An 18,349-nucleotide genomic window follows, 5' to 3' on the forward strand; every position below is an offset into this window, starting at 1 on the left:
ATGAGTTTGGTTTGAATAGCAAAGCAGATAGACAAGCTTCCGTTTTGGTAGCATCAAAGAAACGAGACAAAAGGTGTCGCTATTGTAAAAAGTTAGGTCATGTCAAAGCAGATTGTTATAAACTGCGAAATAAAAGAGCCACTGAGAGTAACGAGGAAGATGTAGCTGGTGCTAATTTGGTCGATGAAGGCGGTGATGATTTCTTGTCAGTGTCAACGAGCGATAACTCCAAACTTACGTCTGAGTGGATCCTAGATTCAGGATGTTCTTTTCACATGTGTCCCAATAGAGAATGGTTCTCCACATACAGTTCAATTGAAGGTGGAGTTGTGCACATGGGAAACGATTCATCTAGTAAAATAATCGATATTGGTACTGTTAAAATTAGGATACACGATGGGACGATTAGGACACTCTCAAATGTCAGATATGTACCTGATTCACGAAAGAATCTCATCTCCTTGAGTATTTTAGACTTGAAAGGATGTAAAATCAACATCGAGTCGAGCGACATTAAAGTATCTCGTGGAGCTCTCGTTTTGTTAAAAGATAAAAGAACTGGCAGTCTTTATATTCTGGAAGGTTCTACAGTGACTGGTGAAATCGGACAACCCTCATCCGTTACGGAGTAAAAGTCAACTCGTTTGGAGCGGAGGCAACTTGGTCATAGGAGGGAAAAAGGTATGGCCGTTTCGTTGAAGAGAGGTTCTCTTTTGGATGCAGGTTTTGAAAAGTTAGGGCACTGTATTCGTGAAAATCAGACCCGGGTTAGTATTGATTTGGCAGTGCATAAGTCGAAGGCTAGAAGTCTTCCAGCTTCTAAGCATAGATTCGACTCAGTTAATTCCCTGCATAGTTCAAGATAGGCCCATGGCGGGTTTTGGCAAAGATGGCGTTGAAAGAATTCGTGTCAAGGTGGAGATTGTTAGAGTTGTGTGACCCAAATTCTAAGAAATTGCTTGCAAGTCAAGTTAAACAAAAATATATTTTCTTTCTAGAAGATTTAGTATTTATTAGTATAATATATTTAACATTTATTAGTATAGTTTATTTGACTTACTAATTTAGCCTATAAATAGGATCTTTTACAATCTTAGAAATATGACACCCATTAGATTAGAACTCATAACACATTCAGAGAATTTTGTGTTTACGTTTTGAGGGTTCTTTGTTTTTCGGGTTTTCGGGTTTAGTTTTTATCTCCATCTTTTGTACTCTTCGTTCTTTTGCCATTATAGTAAAATTATCTTTGCCCGTGATTTTTTATCCTCTTTGGAGGGTTTTTCTACGTTAAATTTGTGTGTTCATCTTCTCAATTTCTTCTGCTATTTTTACTTGTTTGTTGCTTAATCAGGACGATCCTAACAATTATAAAAATAATTATTTTTTATATTAAATTTAAGTAGTTTTATATTTCATTAAATAAAAATTTTAAAAAGATAAATTTTAATATTTATTTAAAAATTTATTTATAAAAAATTACAAAAATAACATATTTTATTTAATACACATAATCACCGAAAAAAAAAACTAGTGTACATAGAGAGAGAGGGGGGGAAGCACATGCACTCAAAGTTGCTTTGCTTTCTTGAGTTGTTTTTTCCTTCGTATCCGACGCGTATTTAGACGTGTGAATAAAATATAACTCTTAGAAAACACATGCAAAAACTTCAAAAAAGAACAAAGTATATATGTCATCCCTATGCTCCTGGCTATTTGATGATGGCATGGCCATGGCCGTAGTTAAAAAGAAATTACACTTTATTTTGGAGCTTTGGGATATTGTGGATTCTTGAATATTCAATGCAAATATTCTCCTCTTCCCAAGTCAGTGCTTCATACAGTGCAGCAATGAAATGATTTGTGGATCTTTTCTACTTTAATATATAATTTCCAATTTTTTGTCTGTCTTCCAATCTGTCAGTTTTGTATGGATGCATCTTTTTTAATGCTCCAATTGAAGCACATAATATTAGAAACACAATGGAACCCTAATCTCTTAAGTAATGTTTATTAGATTTAAAAAAATTAAAAATATTAAAGATAAGTAATAAAAATTAAATTGAAGTAGAGTGATATAGAGTAGAATAAGGATGAATAGATGCATTTAATATTCATAGATATAAATTTTCAAGATTATACATTAACTGTGAAAGAAGACAACATATCAATTGAAAAATGATGATAGAATTTATAATATCTATCTCGCCTGGTTCCATATTTAGCAATATTTATCTCACCCGTCCCATTAAATCCCTAACAGTAATCATCAAAAGCTAGCTGCTAAATTGTGGCCTGTCATCTTGACTTAAAAGGAACCCTAGCCCTAGATAGATATACTTTAACCAAACTCAACCTCTACTAAAGAGTGGTAGATCATTATACGAGGAATAAAAATGGAAATTTCCAGAAACATGGTGATATATTGGCTACTTTACCAGGAGACCGTCTCCAGATAATTGGGGGAAAGTGGCAAACTGTTAAGATGAACCCAGATTTAATATATATACACATATATAATAGACTGTTACAAATACTGCTACTATTACAAGTTAACTAACCTGTTAGCTTCAATTCCTTGTTGCAAACAGAGTTGAAACTATGAAATTACCCTTGTTATCACCGAGGTTGGATCTTGAATCGGATTTCAAACATACAACTACATAAGATGATCTCCAATTCCCCAAAGCTAAGATTGATTTCTTAGGGTTTCAAAAACTACAAAACCAAAAAGAAAAATTGCATAAAGTTTCCATACATGGAATAAAAGCAAACAGCCTTGCTTGTCATCTATATCTATGATTTATCTAACAAAAACACATGAAATCAAGTAAAAAATAGGACCCAATCTTTGTTGATTAATTAGTGTAATTAACAAGGTTAAAAGCTATATATATATATATAACCTCAATCAAATGGCCCCAGATTGGAGTTTCTACTGCTTCCAATCATGCTTGCCTTCATCACTGTTGTTGTTATTAACCTTGTCTTGATTTGCTGCTTTGTTATCTCCTTCTACCTCTCTGTACTTGTTCAAGTATCTTCTCAATGGCGCTGCATAATCGTCGAAACCGAGAGTAGCCAAGGCCCAACAAATATCTTCTCCATTAATAGTCTTTCGCCTTTCCTTTCTGCACTTATCGGATGCTTCACTTGTGACGAAGCTAATGAACTCCGAAACACATTCTTGCATAGTTTCTTTGGCTTCCTTTGAGATTTTTGCATTCGGAGGTAGCATTTGCTTCATTATCCGGCCGACGTTAGCAATCGGAAGTAACCGATCTTGCTCCCTGAAACCATCGTCGTCGTTTGAGCCGCTCCCCCCAACGTTTTCGGCCATTTTAGATATCCTGTTGAAACCTATACCTGTTGCTCGAAAGGTCAAAAGGTTAGTTCTGCAATCAATGTCAAGTTTATAGAAAGAAAAACTTATACTATATACATACCTATATACATATATACATACACTTAGACTTGTGTCTTTTTCGAGATTGATGTGACATGTGCTGACGCCTATCAAATGGTGGGGCGCCATGTCTACCAGCCCAACCTTTTGGAGTACATGATTCAATGGTGATTTGACCAAGTTCATCAGTGTTGGCACCCACGCATATATATATATATATATATATGTCTTAGATTAGGCTTCATTGGAATGCAATATTAATATTTGATGCTGAGAGGGCCAATTGATCAATTTAATTTTAAATAATAAGTAAAGCTTTGATTGCTTTAATGCTCAACCAATGAGTTAAGAGTAAGAATATGGTTTTCAAAGGTGGAGGAGATTAAACGAATTGCATATAAGGTTTTCAGAGTGGATATTCAACCCAACTGTTCATTACAAAATCATAGTTATAACAAAAGGTTATTAAAATGCATCACCCAACAGGACAGCATAACTATGGAATAAGTGTTTGTTTAGGTACTTAATTTGTCTGAAGTTGCAACTGGTTAAAAGGGCAGTGAAATAGCTTACTTTTTAACCCATTAATTCATACAATCACATTCCAAAGATGACATAACATCCAAATTTATATACACATAAATTAAAGTATGATCATATTAATGACTACCTACAAGGAAAAGGATATATATAAATTCAAAAGAGTTGGCCCTTTGTACATTCCGTACTATTCTAATTATTACAAAGATGTTGAGAGAATTATAAATTGGATGGAGGTACATATATTTTATTTAAAGGAATATTAATTGGAACATGAATCATGATTTGGGGAATGACCTGTTAGTGTTAGTGACATGAAAAGTAGCTTTTTTTCCATCCCAAATAACCTATAAAATAGAACTGTTCTTTCACATTGTTATCAGATAAATTATTATATATAGAGATTTAAAGATAGTTGTGGATAAGTGCCATTTCCTTGGAGAAGTGTGGTTGATGACCCTGCAGTTGATAGGGTTTCTAAGTCTTATCTTAATGTTTATAATCTTAGGGGTGAAATTATCTTGGATTGTATTTTGTTCCTTTCACTTAAAAAATGAGTGAATTAGCTCTTAAATGTTAGATTAGAGTGCGAATGGATTTCTTTGTTAAAAATTTCATCTATTTTTACAGTTAAAATTAGCTCTTAAATTTCATCTGCTTTTTAATTTATAAAATTAGTAAATTGACCCCACAAAAAAATTTAAAATTGATCCTCGCAAAATATTATAAAAACTTTAAAATTTTATTTTATAGGACAAAAATTAATCTTTCTACACTCACTAAAATCCAAAAATTCCTAATATTTTTCTTTCAACATTTATCACCTTTTTCACAAGATTTCTTTTATTTTCAAACACAAACTCCAAAATTTTTACAAGATATGTAAACTATTGTTGAGGTGCTCTCTTAGTCCCCCCCCCCCACCCTTAGGAGCAATTTTTTCATATTTATAAGACATGGTTCCTTGCTGTGACGTGTTAGGGGCCAACTAGGTGTCATGCATACAACACATTTCCCCCTTTAGGCTCGACACGTACCCTTAAACATGCCTTTTTCGGTAAGAATGTATCATCGTAACGAGTGAACAATGTCCGTGCTTCACCTCACGAAGTGGTGAGGCCTTCTGGGATCAACTCGTATAAGGACAGCCTCACGAGGTATCGATGGTGTGTGTGGTGCTCATGTGTGATCTCCCCTGTACTTATTTCGTAAGGCAACCCCGCAAGGTGGTGAGGTGATCACCATCTCGGTTGATATCAGTCATGTGTGGCTTGTGATCTTGCGAAGTGGTGAGGCGAGACCCTGTACTTATTTAGTGATGATCACACCTTGCGTGATATCAGGGATGCGTGGCTTGTGACCTCACAAAGTGGCGAGGCGAGATATTGGTGGTGTGTGGCTCGCAAGGTAGGTTACAAGCATTCCACCTTGCGAGATGGGTCGGGCTTCAGGGTTACAAGAATGATTATAATTTGAGGTTGTGAAGTATTCTATAACAACTATATTTTAAAACTTTTAAGTGGTCTCCCTAATTTGGCAACAACTCTTCTTTTCTTTACTAGATTTATTAATTAATATCTAGAAAATTAAGATTTTGATTTTACTTGTGATGGATCAAGATTTTTATGCAAAGTTTAATTTTAATTAATTAAATGATTTCAAGATATTGATTTTGTATGAGACTTTTAACATCTTGATTTGGTAATAAATTTAGATTTGTACTAATACAATCCATGAAGAAATTAAGATTGATCGTATTTATAATCTTGAATTTCATGAATAACATTTTGTTTAGAAATTATTGTTGCCATGTGAATTTCGTGTTTGTGTTAAGCTTGTGTTTGACATATTGCATTCTCATGACACCAAAAACACTTATATGGTTTTTATTTTGTAAAAAACTACTAGTTATATGTTGGCTTCATGAATTTTTTAATAAATAATGAATTTATTTTTGTGCTCTCAATTTATCTTATATTTCCTATAATTTATCATAGTAATTATATTTACTAAGTTGTTATTTGATAAATGAAAAATAAAATACTGAATTTTAGTATAGAATTTTATAAATATGAATTTATATTATAAAAATTTTCGGTATATTAGTAAAATTATTTGATAACAATAAATATTAAGTTTTGAAATTTTTTTATTTCATATTTTTAAAAACATTGATAAGCGATGATAATTCAACGATTTCAACGTATAAGAAAGTATCATGGAGAGTTGCAAAAAAATAAAAAGTTATTGAAATTTATTTGATGTGTCTTTTCTTTCGGTTATTATTTTAATAAATCTTGTAATACTTTTACATTTAATTATATTATACATAGATTTATCAAGTATTAATATTATATATTAGTTTATATGATTTTTTTAAAGGTTTTAATTATTTAAAATTTGACTCACGTTCCAAATTTTCTAGCTATGCCATCACAAGTAACATGCCACTTATAATTGTTTAGTTATTCTATCAATCATGCCAGTTTTAACATTATAAATGGATAATTTTTTAATAAAAGGATCAATTTGTTTTAATGTAACGTACAAGAACTAATTTAATCAATTTTTAAATAAAAGAGACAAAATACAATTTAACTCTTAATATAGATTTATGAAGGAGATTTTTACCGAATCGTGTCTACATTTTGGTTGATGAGTACATGCATACATACATATATAAATGATGAACGTGATGATTAACTGTATGATCATCCTCAGCTTGTTCCCCTAACCCCACTAATTCCCTTTGCTAGTTTTAAGTTCTCTAATTTGGTAAATTTTTAGTGGTTTCTTGATAAACTAGCTACCATAAAGCCTTAAATTAAGACCCCAAAAAGAAAAACAGAGAGACGTGGACTGAATATTTCACAAATGGTCCCAACATCAAGATTCCTTAAAAACTGGTTCATCAAACAAACGTAATCTATATAACTCTATATAAAAGGATGATCTCACTGAAATGTGGATACACTGCTTGTTTTCTTTTTCTTTTTTCTTTTACATTATAGAAAAATAGTTAATTTTTAATTTTGGTTATTCTATTATATTTAAATTTGAAATCTAGTTATTATACTTTAATTTCTAATATAACTTAGTATTTTATATTTTATAATGTTATTAATTAGTCCAAATGGTTAATATTGTTAATTTATCGATTAAAACATTACTTGGTTATAAATAATTTGAAAGCAGATTTTAAATCCAAGAAGTAGAGGAATTAAATTCTTGAAAATAAAAGTAGGGAGACTGAATTCCAAATGTACTAAGCTTAGTTTAAGAATACTTATCAAAAATGCTTTTGGGTAAAAGTTAAAAAATTTAGCTTATGAAAAAAAAAAACTTTTGGGCCAGATAAACATTTTTTTCTCTCAAAAAAAAACAATTTGAAAAAACATTTCATATCTGATTCCGATTCCACCTTGTTTCGTTAATACAAATCAATTTGAATTGTAGAGGTTTGGCGCAATAGGAGTTCATGCTTCAACCAAAATAAAATGTAAGAAAAAGAATTAAGGTTTAATATTCCTAACCATTTTTTAAGCTCCTTTGGGTTGGTTTAGGGTTTGGTAATTTAACCGACCAATAACTTACGCTGTTAATTTAAAGTTTTTGTTAAAATAAATATATTGTTTTTCAATTGCATTTGTTGGTGTCCATGGTCTAATTTTATGTGTCTGCATATCTTTTATTAATGCAAATAGTTAGTTAACTATTTGACGGTTAACTTTGGTTACATAATTGACAGAGACCATTAAAAATATTTCTTTTCAAAAATAAGTAAAATGGTTGTCTAGATTCATTTTGGATAAGTACAAAATTAAAAGAGCTTAAAAATTATTAACAAAATAAAAAACTCTAAAAGATATATATAAAATTTCAAATATGTAAAAATAAAAAAAATATTTATTATTAATAATAATATTTGATGCACTCTCAGTTTCATGCACCATCAATGAATAATATTAAAACACCTCATTAATGTGTAAAATAAAAATATATAAATAAATATAAAAGATTTTTACTTAAACATAATTAAAAATAATTTTAATTATTATTTTTCTTTCTATGATTATCACAACAAAATAGAATGTGCCGGATTCATTTTCATCTCCACAGAAAAGAATAAATTTACTATTTATCCTTGCATTGAATTTTTTTATGAAGTCTTCGTTGCCATCTGTTTTGTGTGATTCATTCTCAAGAAATTTCTTAATATTATTATTACTGTGAAATTCATAAATGCATAGTAACCAAGTGTTGTTAAGCAAATAGAATTGCCTTGATAAACTTTTATGTGAATCGATAATATTTACAAACTTTCATTCCACTGGAATCTTGATTTGTTATGTCATCATTTTCGGGTGAAGCAGTCGCCCTAGTTAATACGTTGTGTTTCATTTTCGGGTAAATGAAGTGTGTATGTTTGTCAGCATCCCAATGATGATGACTCTTGTTGAGTTTCATTCTTTTCTAGCTGGAATATACATTCAGTCATGCTTTTTCTCTACTCCTTTCTTGTTTACACATATTGAAAAGCTGGTGACCATACGAAGCTCTTTGGTATCTTCGTGGACTGCTAAGCCAAACACAAGGGTTGCATCTGTGAACGTGCGGAGAAGAGGAAAGAGATATTGACTTCACTTCAATATGCTATGTGCAGCATCTGTGAACTATGAAACACCAACCTTGTCTGATTTACTTGCTTCTTGTAGTTCTACTCTAAACTAGTGGAGAGACACTAAGCTCTGTGTAGCATTTTATAACTCTTTTAAAATTCGTCTAAATTTTTTTAATTTTGCATCCATCCAAAATGAATTTAGAGAAGTGTTTATCCAATTCCAATAAATCTAAACAATTGTTTATCTAAATTCATGCCACATCATCATACCGCCACGGAATACTTTCTTGTGACTTCCGTAAATCATGTCAGTAAAATTAATGATCGAATCAGTCAATTAACAATTTTTGTTAGCAGAAGGGACCAATTAATTTTTTTGGATCCTTGAAGCCCCAATTAAATGTATATTTTTTATACAAGGACTCAACTAACTTTTTTTTATTTTTTGTTTAGGACTTTTTTAACCCTTAAGTCTAATAATAATAATAATAATAAAATAGGTAGGATTTGTGGAATCATTGTGGGGTCAGATCGGACGGTGAGGATTTGGCAACGTGGAAAAGAAGGTGGGTTCGTATAGTTTTGGAGGGACATGAAAATCCTGTGAAGTCATTGGTATCAGTTGCAATATATGTGTGTTTGAGGGTGCCTTTCCGATTAGTAATGGAAGTTTAGATGGAGAATTTAGGGTGCGGGAGAATTTACTAGTTTTTTAGCCCTGGTTTATTAATATTAAAAGTATTTTTTTAAAATATCTTTATAACCATTTTAATAATTCAGAAATAGTTTGGATGTATTTAATATGATGGATTCAAAAAAAATTACAAAAGTTTTTTTTCTAAATTTTTTTTTTTGATTTGCTTGGTGCGAAATAGATTTGGAAAAAGAAATTGATAGAAACAGAGTGAAAAAAAAAAGAGATTCAAGAGAGAAAAATTCAAAGAAGAAGATATTGAAATTGTTTATTGCTTTTCATAGGTGTCTTGCCCTCACCTAATTGGTGATAAAAAGGAATGAATAACGGACTTGGATAACTGGCAGAATAACAACGGCTCAAACCGCACCGTTTCATTAAACGGTGTTTCCTCAAAACAAATCATTTAAGCAAAGTGTTAATCCCCTTAGCCAATACGCACCGCTCCACTAGAACTTAGTAATAAAATGTAGCGTTTCTATAGTATGAACTTACAGTAAAAAGAAATAACAAACAAAATAATAGAAATATGAAATGTAAAATGACTGTTGAAGCTTCGATCCATATAACAATTACCCCTCCCCAAACAAGATCCTTGTCCTCAAGGATCAAAAGCAAGAAACCTGTGCTACATCTCCTTTAGATATTCCTAAGTAGAATCTTCAGGAAATGTGTCAGCCCATTCCACCAAAATCTCTGTGACAACCTGGTTCCCTTTTTTGACCATTCATCTATCTAACACTCGAACTGGTTCTTTGAGGAGGTGCACCATCAAATCCCACTGGTGGCAACACAGATGAACTCATTGATGAACCAATGTGCTTCTTTAGTTCGGAAACATGGAAGGTTGAGTGGATACGAGTTGTTGGTGGCAGAATCAACTTGTAAGCAACTTGTCCTACCCTAGCCTCCACCGTAAAAAGGCCCAAAGTACCTTGGTGACAACTTCTAGTTTTTGAACTTCCGTATGGAGTGCTGCTTGTATGGTTGCAACTTTAAGTAAACCAAGTCTCTCACCATAAATTCCCTATTGGACCTCTTTTTTTGGGTCATTTGCTTCATCCTTTCTTGAACCCGTTTTAAATGAAACTTCAGCACCTTCCTCGTGGCTTCTCTATGTTGTAAGGTTTTATCTACCGTAGCTACCTGAGAAGCACCAACTAAGTAAGGCAGGTGCATGGGAGGGTCCTGACTATAAAGGGCTTCATAAGGGGTGGTATTTAATGGCTAAGTGGTAGGTGGTGTTGTACCACCACTCTGCCAGGAGTAACTGGGAAACCCAGTCAGAAGGCTTTTCACCTATCATGCAGCTTAAGTAACCCTCTAAACACTTGTTTAGAACCTCTGTCTGGCCACCACAACTTTCCCCAACCTTCAAAGCAACCAACCATCCCAAGAGTATTTAAGGTGAAGCTGGGTTGATGTTAGAGTTCCTGGCACAACTGTTGCAACTTGGTATCTTCTTCATAAGAATCCACAATTTGACCCCATAGCTCAAACCAAGAAAGGCTTATATTTCCCACACACTGGAAAAGTTGGTGATTTTGTTCATGAGGCATTCTTGACAAGGCATCTACCACTGTATTTTGGGCCCCTGTTCTATAATAAATAGAGTAATCATACATCAACATCTTAGCAACCCACTATTTTTGATAGGGAGTAATTGCTTGTTGATCAGAGAGGAACCTCAAGGTTTGATAGTCTGTTTTTATCTGAAAGCGTCTCCCAATCAGGTAAGGGTGCCACTTTTTTTACTGCTAGGAGCATTGCTAGCATCTCCTTGTCATATATGAACAATGCCTGATGTTTGACTCTCAAGGTCTTACTAAAAAAGGTCACTAATTTCCCTTTCTGCTGTAGAACTGCTCCTACCCCTTGTCCACTAGCATCAGTCTATACACAAAAAAAACTCTTGGAAATCAGGTAAAGCCAAAGCTGGTGCCTGACAGATGGCTTCCTTAAGCTACTGGAAAGTTGTTTGTGCAAGCTCGGTCTATTTCCATGGAACATCCTTCTTAAACAAAGCAGTGAGGGGCTTGGCCAACACTCCATACCCTTTAATGAACCTTCTGTAACAACCTAACAGTCCAAGGAATCCTCGTAATTCCTTCTCAGATTGTGGAGTAGACCAACTGAGAACACTCTCCACCTTTGCCTAATCCATGCTAATTGATCCCATGGAAATAATGTGCCTTAGATACTCACTTGAGTGGCTTCAAAAGTACACTTATTCCTCTTAGCATAAAGTTGGTTTAACCTCAACTTCTTGCAAATGTACCAAATGGTCTGACCAAATTTTGGAATACACAAGTATATCATCGAAGAAGACTAGGACTGACCTTCTCAATAGTTGTCTAAAAACTAAGTTTATTAGTGATTGAAAACTAGAAGAAGCTTTGGTCAAGCCAAAGGGCATGACTAAGAATTCATAGTGTCCCTCATGTGTTTTAAAGATTTTTTTTGTGCACATTCTTGTCCCACATTTGAATCTGGTGATAGTTTAACCTCAAGTCTAGGTTAGAGAAAAAATTTACCTGGCCCAATTTATCAAGAAGTTCTTCAATGATAGGTATAGGGTACATGTCCTAATAGTTAAGCCACATGTAATCAACGCACAGCCTCCAACTGCCATTTTTTTCTTCACTACATGTAGTCAACATCACTACAAGAGAAGCAAAGGGGTTGTAGCTATCACAAATTATACCAGCTTGTAACATTTCTTGTATGAGTCTTTTAATTTATGTCTTCTGTACTGTAGGGTGTTTGTATGCCTTATTTTGACTACCTTGGTTTCATTTATCAATAGAATCCTATGATCCTATAACTGAGGTGAAGGTAACCCTTTCAGATTCTAAAACGCATCCTCAAGCTCATTAAAAAGGATTTTTAAGTCTTGGGGCAACTGGACTGGTGGTATAGTAAGTGTAGTCTGATCACATGAAGTCAACAATATAGGATATGGACCATTTCCCACCATACTCAAACATTTAGATAGTTGATTGCTAGAAACAATCTGTAAGGTTCCTGGTACAATACCTTGGAAGTACAACACTATCCTATGTAATCAAATTGCATAGTCAAGGAAGAAAACTACTGAATTTTTAGCACCAGATTACATCCTTTTACAGGTAAAATCATAAAATCGGTAAAGAAACTATAACACTGCGCCTTCCATAGAAAAACTCTACATAACCCTTAAGCTGATAACCGGACTCCATTAGCCACCATTACTTTCAGTGTACTTGCCTTCTCCACTGTCAAATTCAACCTCTTAGCCACTTTAGAGTCTACAAAATTATGTGTACTCCCTGAGTAAACTAAAACAATCACCTCAGTATGATCAATGAAGGCTAAAAATCTCATAGTATTGTGCCCCTATGATCCCTAAAGGGCATGTAAGGATAACACTGGAGTTGGAGTTTCATTTGCCTGGTCTACTGTTTCCAATTATTCAGGACAGTTTTGGAAATCCTCAGAAGTTAGGCTTTTAGCATCAGTGTCCTGATCAGCCTGTGGTTCAATGATGAGCTAATACAACTAAGATTTGAAACATTTATGCCCTAGTGTGTATTTAAAACCACACAAAAAAAGACCCTCCTCCTTCTATCCTCCAATTCAGCTTAAGAAAGAGATTTAGTGGAAATTCGTTAACCAGAGTTACTTCCTGTAGAACCCCCTACTAGTAAAGAACCATTAGTACTGTGATGTACCTTGGGATTAGGAAATAAAAGTTTGATAGGACCTATTCCACCACCTCCCAGTAACCCCTTCCTTGATAGCCCCAATATAATATCTTCAACATATCTAACCAATGAATAGCCCTCAACCAAGGTTTGAGGCTTGAACAATTGAAGGTACTGTCTAATCTAAGGTTTCAAATTACTTGTAAAGATACTTAGTGCATATGCCTCAAGCAAATGGAGCTGGTTTAGTAAACTTACAAATCCATCATGATATTGATCAACCAATCCATGTGTATTAGAGACACAAGCTCAGACATAGGATTAAGGAAAAAGTTAAATTCAAAGCAATCCTTCAAACCCTTAGCATACAACTCCCAAGTTAACTGATACAACCCTCCTTGCCTTTGAACAAAGAAATGATGTCAATCTAAAGTCTTCCCTTCTAAATACAACATAATGACTCGGACCTTAGCATGATCTCCCACCCCTTTGAAATTTCTCCCATCAAAATGAGAACAATCCACTTGAAAAGGATTAGTCATAGCATCCAAGGTTCCCCCTCGAGAAGACACCCCAATATGTCTCAAATCTAACATAGGAGACACAGCTAGATGCTTGTTTGGTGGAAAATCAAGAAGAGATCCTCCCAAAATTCCTTTACCCTTATTAGAAACCAGTCTAGTAACAGCAGTAGGAGGAGTTTGCCTAAAATGTTGTTCAAACAAGGAGTGGATCTCGGAACGGAGTTTAGATCGTACCTCAGAGCGGACCTCACTCTTGATTCCCTCTTGGAGGTCTTTCAGACGCGCATCAATCCTTACATCCAATTGTGTAAACTCTACTTGCAGTTGTGCAAGTTCATTTTGCATCACTCCCATATCTTTCTGCAATCTAGTGGTAACACCCCTGGTGGCCATGAGAACCGACTGAGCTCTGATACCTTTGGTGCAAAACTGATTTGGAAAAAGAAATCGGTAGAAATAGAGAAGAAAAAGAGAGAGATTTGAGAGAGAAAATTCAAAGAAAAAGATACTGAAATTGTTTCTTTCTTTTCATAACTGTATTGCCCTCACCTAATTGGTGATAAAAAGGAATGAATAACGGTTTGGACAACTAGTAGAATAACAACTACTCAAGCCACACCATTTCATTAAACGGTGTTTCATCAAAATGAATCGTTTAAGCAAGGTGTTAATTCCCTTAGCTAATACGCACCTTCCACTAAAACTTATTAATAAAATGCAACATTTCAACAGTATGAACTTATAGTAAAAAGAAATATAAAATGTAAAATTATCGTTGAAGCTTCTATCCATAACATTGCTAGGCTTTGAAAAGTTCAAGTTTTACTTAAAATTTTAAAAGAAGTTGAACATGAGTTGTAATTGTGAAAGAACTGTATATTCCTTAAAAATTAAAGGAAAATTAATATTACTATTTTACATGTAAATAAAATTTAAGATTACTTTGTACATATTTAATATGGTATTATATTGAAGAGCTATTAGGGACTATTGTTACATAATAATATGATTTTTATATTGCACAAAAATTTAATACAAATAATTAAGATACATAGAGGAAAGAAAAATCAAAAGGAAAATATGTTATAAAAAGTAAACTATAGAAGAGTAATAAAAAACATAACAACAAATTTAAGAAAAATCAAACTGCAGTAATTTCTCATTCCATTGCCACCAAATCGATTATTGTAGAACAAAATTATTGAGAAAACGATTTTCTCCTATGATGAAATATAATTATTTATAGATAATACGAACATTGTATTTAATGTTGTTATTTTTATTTATTTTATTGTAGATTTTCCACTCTTTCCATACATTCTATGGGAAAATTCCAAATTTAATTTCCATATATAATTACTGTTTTAATTACTGCTAAATATTGATGGAAATGAAAATAGAGTTGTTGTATAGTTAAATATTGAATTCAATACTTTAATTTAGATCTATAATTTCGGTAAAATATTAAGACTTAATTCTAATTAGAATTAGAATTTATTTACCATTTTTAAATATATCTATTAATATTGAATTCAATATTTCATTACCATCATAAAAATTATAAATAAATTGTAATTAAAAATAATAAAAATCATATTTAAAACTTAATTCTAAAACCAACATACTTTAAATATAACTAAAAGAAATTAACCCAAAACACAATATTTCCATATATGCTCCTGTAACTCTTTTATATTATATATATGATTTTGCAAAAAAAATGATATGGCTTTAGTTAAATGCTAAAGTTAAGGTATGAAGATTTTGAAGTTTTAGAGATTAAGCTTTTGGTAATGTCATAATTAAGTTAAGACTCAATTGAAGGTCATACCAATTTAAACAAAACTTTAAAATATAGTATGCATTTTGACATTTTTACAATTTTTGTGATGATATATGTCTAATAGATTATTTTAACCATTTTATATTATTTTGGTAACTTTTAAAAGTTTTAATATTTATATTTTATAAATTTAAAATATTTTTTATGATTTTAGAATTCTTTAATAATTATTCATAATTTTATATTTTTACAGTTTTAATATTTTTATATATTTTATTTAATTTTTATAATGTATCTTGACATTGCATGTCAATGTCATATCACTTAACAACATATTTATATTTGTAGCAGTCACGTATCATTACTAATTATATTTATTAGCCACTTCAACATTAGTTAATAGTTAAACTAGTCAACAACAACTTTCATCAATGGATGAACTTAATTGATTTTTCTCATCAAGGGATCAATTGATTATGTGTTTTTTTTTAAAGAAGTACTTTATTTTTACTTTGTACTATTTTTTTAACTCTTTACCATTAAATATAATGAATATATTCTCACTTTTTTTATTAATGAAAAGAGAACATTAGGAATGAGCTAAAGAAGCATACAAACTATACATTAACAGACCATTTATAGCTAACAACACTAACGTTATTATGAAGTAGTTGTAAAACCTTTGTAGGAGGTAGATTATAAAGGTTGAAGTCTTCTTTAGCCAGCGAGCCATCTTAGCCAAGGCATCTGCTAGCGTATTGCCCTCCCTATATGAATGAACAACATAGACTTCCCAATCTCAGTCCAACTGACTCCATAATCTCGTCAAAGTTGCGAAAGCATAGAAGCCATCTTTCCTCAATAGCATATGTATTGTTGTCATGTTATCTACTTCCAAAACAACCCGTCCAAGCCCTATATCCCAAGCTAGTTGAAGACCCTTCAAAGATGCCCATATTTCCATTTTTAAGTTGACCGTGCATTGGGCCAATTTCCTACTAACCCATATATTCTCACTTTTTATTTTGTCTTTACTGACTTTAAACCTCTGACTGAGTTGATTTCATGAATCAATTAGATATAAACTAGATTAGGAAAATGGCTAAAATATCTTTTTATATTTAAAATAAGTTATATTATTACGATGATATTTTTGTTTTTTACATTTTTAATAAAGACAATAAAAAACTTTCTTGTAATGAGATTTGAACTCTGTTGATACAAGTGTCTACAAGAGAGGAGATAAAGAAGAGGATGTGGTGGTGGTGGTGGCAGCGGCGATGCAAGGAAGGCCACTTTACCTAAACAAGCAAAGAGTCGAAGAAAGGAGAAAAGGTAAAGAGGCAAAAGGGACAAAGCATTGAGAGTGATTAAGGTTGCGGAAAGGCTAAAGATTTGATCCCTCCTTCATCATTCTACAAGGTATTTATAGGGGAGGAGATCTCGTGTTTAGTGAGGCCACATCACTGACAAATCCAAGACATGATAATCGTTTGGTTGGCTAGGTGGCAAGACCATTATACATAGGTTGTCTTCATGCATGGTACTACTCTGACAGTCCCTTGACTATGGTAGTACAAGGTTGTTACACTCAGTGGTCCTCTCTTTGGAAGTGAGTGCGTACCCGCTAAAGCGGATGGTTGGTCACCAAAGGACTAGTCAGGCAGTAGAGGACTATCCAAGTGCTTAGGTGGAGAATATGCTGAGAGTTGTAGGCCTGGAGGTAAGTAGAGGGTCGTCCACGAGAGTCTCTCAAGTGTCTTCTCATGGTGCCACGTGTCGCACCGAGTAGGGGTATAAGAAACTTTTCACACCAACAATAACAAAACCTCAACTTTACCATTCTAACCAAACCTTCAATTTGATTTATTTTATAAAGTTTAAAAGTTTTACACAAAAAAGCTTTGCACTCACATTGTTTGTATTAGTATATTTTAAAGGGCTAACTAAGTTGATGTCACCCTTTAACAAGATCCCAACTCAATTAGAAAATTACCAAAAGCCCATATAGTTTACAAAGTAATAAATATTATTTGAGGGCATTTATGTCTTTTTTTATATTGATAAATCGATAAAAAACAAGTACACATAATAAGACTCATGAGATTTGATAATATATCTTTTGCATTTATGTCTTTTTGTATTTTGTATTTTGTATTTTGTATTTTGTATTTTGTATTCAGCGTTTTAATAACATGATAATATTATGACATTTTGATAACATGTTAAATAATGTTTCCTAATATGTTAACATTTTAACATGTTATAGAAAATTGGTGATACGATTTAAAGGAAAACTAATTCATTCATTCCATGAATGAGATCATACAATACTGGGAAAAGAAAGATACAACACACACTCATTATCGACGAGGAAGGATAAACTCCATCAACACAAACAAAGTATCCACCAAATTGAAGAGAACGATGATAAACTTATCCTAAAAACACTTGCATAAGTAAGACTAATACTTACACAGGACGAGACAAAAACTTCCACCATTTTTAAAAGAAGGAAGACTTATTAAACCATTGTTTCTAGAACTAGACAAAATCGACCAATTAGACCAAGAACTGACCAGTATATCAATCCAAAACAAAGACAAAATTTCGATTGACCTGTGAACTGATACAAACTAGTTAAATTGGGATAAAAAAGTTAGTTGAACTAGATTTTATAATTTTATATTTTTTAAATGTTTATGAATTTTTTAATAATTGACTTGATTTGAACCGAACAAACTTGTCAAATCGAGAACCAATGGTTTGATTGTTAGGACCTAGTACCCTAAATGTAGTGTATTCGTCATTTTGTACTCATAATTTTTCAAACAGATTGGTTTAAATAAAATTTCATTATACATTAATATCATTTGTATTTGTCTTCAATGGTTTTTTGCATGAAAAGGAAATTGTAAGCAAATATTGGTTCATTGAATATCTAATGTTTAACTAATATTAAGTTGCATTATGTGGTTGGATCATAATGCGAAAAGATAATTTATATTAGTAGATAATCGAAACAATCTGTAACTTAATCAAAATTGAGCAAATCGATTGAAAGACTATTATATTGTCTATCAAGTTCAATTGGGGAT

The 18,349-nt window shown here is 32.5% G+C and overlaps 1 protein-coding gene and 1 long non-coding RNA gene across 2 annotated transcripts; both read right to left on the bottom strand.

Moving 5' to 3' along the window:
• Positions 1 to 2,088: 2,088 nt before the first annotated feature.
• LOC128034086 (uncharacterized) lies at positions 2,089 to 2,714 on the bottom strand. Its single transcript, XR_008190152.1, has 2 exons — positions 2,562 to 2,714; positions 2,089 to 2,477 (listed from the first exon to the last, which is right to left on the bottom strand). It is a non-coding gene; the product is annotated as an uncharacterized LOC128034086 (long non-coding RNA).
• A 28-nt stretch (positions 2,715 to 2,742) lies between these two features.
• On the bottom strand, positions 2,743 to 3,394 carry LOC105775013 (nuclear transcription factor Y subunit B-1). The gene has a single exon (XM_052622791.1). It carries the CDS (start codon positions 3,338 to 3,340, stop codon positions 2,936 to 2,938), a length of 405 nt encoding a protein of 134 aa, XP_052478751.1. The 5' UTR covers positions 3,341 to 3,394; the 3' UTR covers positions 2,743 to 2,935.
• Between the last annotated feature and the right edge of the window lie 14,955 nt (positions 3,395 to 18,349).

The sequence above is a fragment of the Gossypium raimondii genome, chromosome 10 (assembly GCF_025698545.1).
Source record: "Gossypium raimondii isolate GPD5lz chromosome 10, ASM2569854v1, whole genome shotgun sequence".
NCBI lineage: Eukaryota > Viridiplantae > Streptophyta > Magnoliopsida > Malvales > Malvaceae > Gossypium > Gossypium raimondii.

Bases quoted from the DNA above. Each gene is read 5' to 3' on its own strand.
- LOC105775013 (XM_052622791.1), bottom strand. From the start codon at position 3,340: ATGGCCGAAAACGTTGGGGGGAGCGGCTCAAACGACGACGATGGTTTC.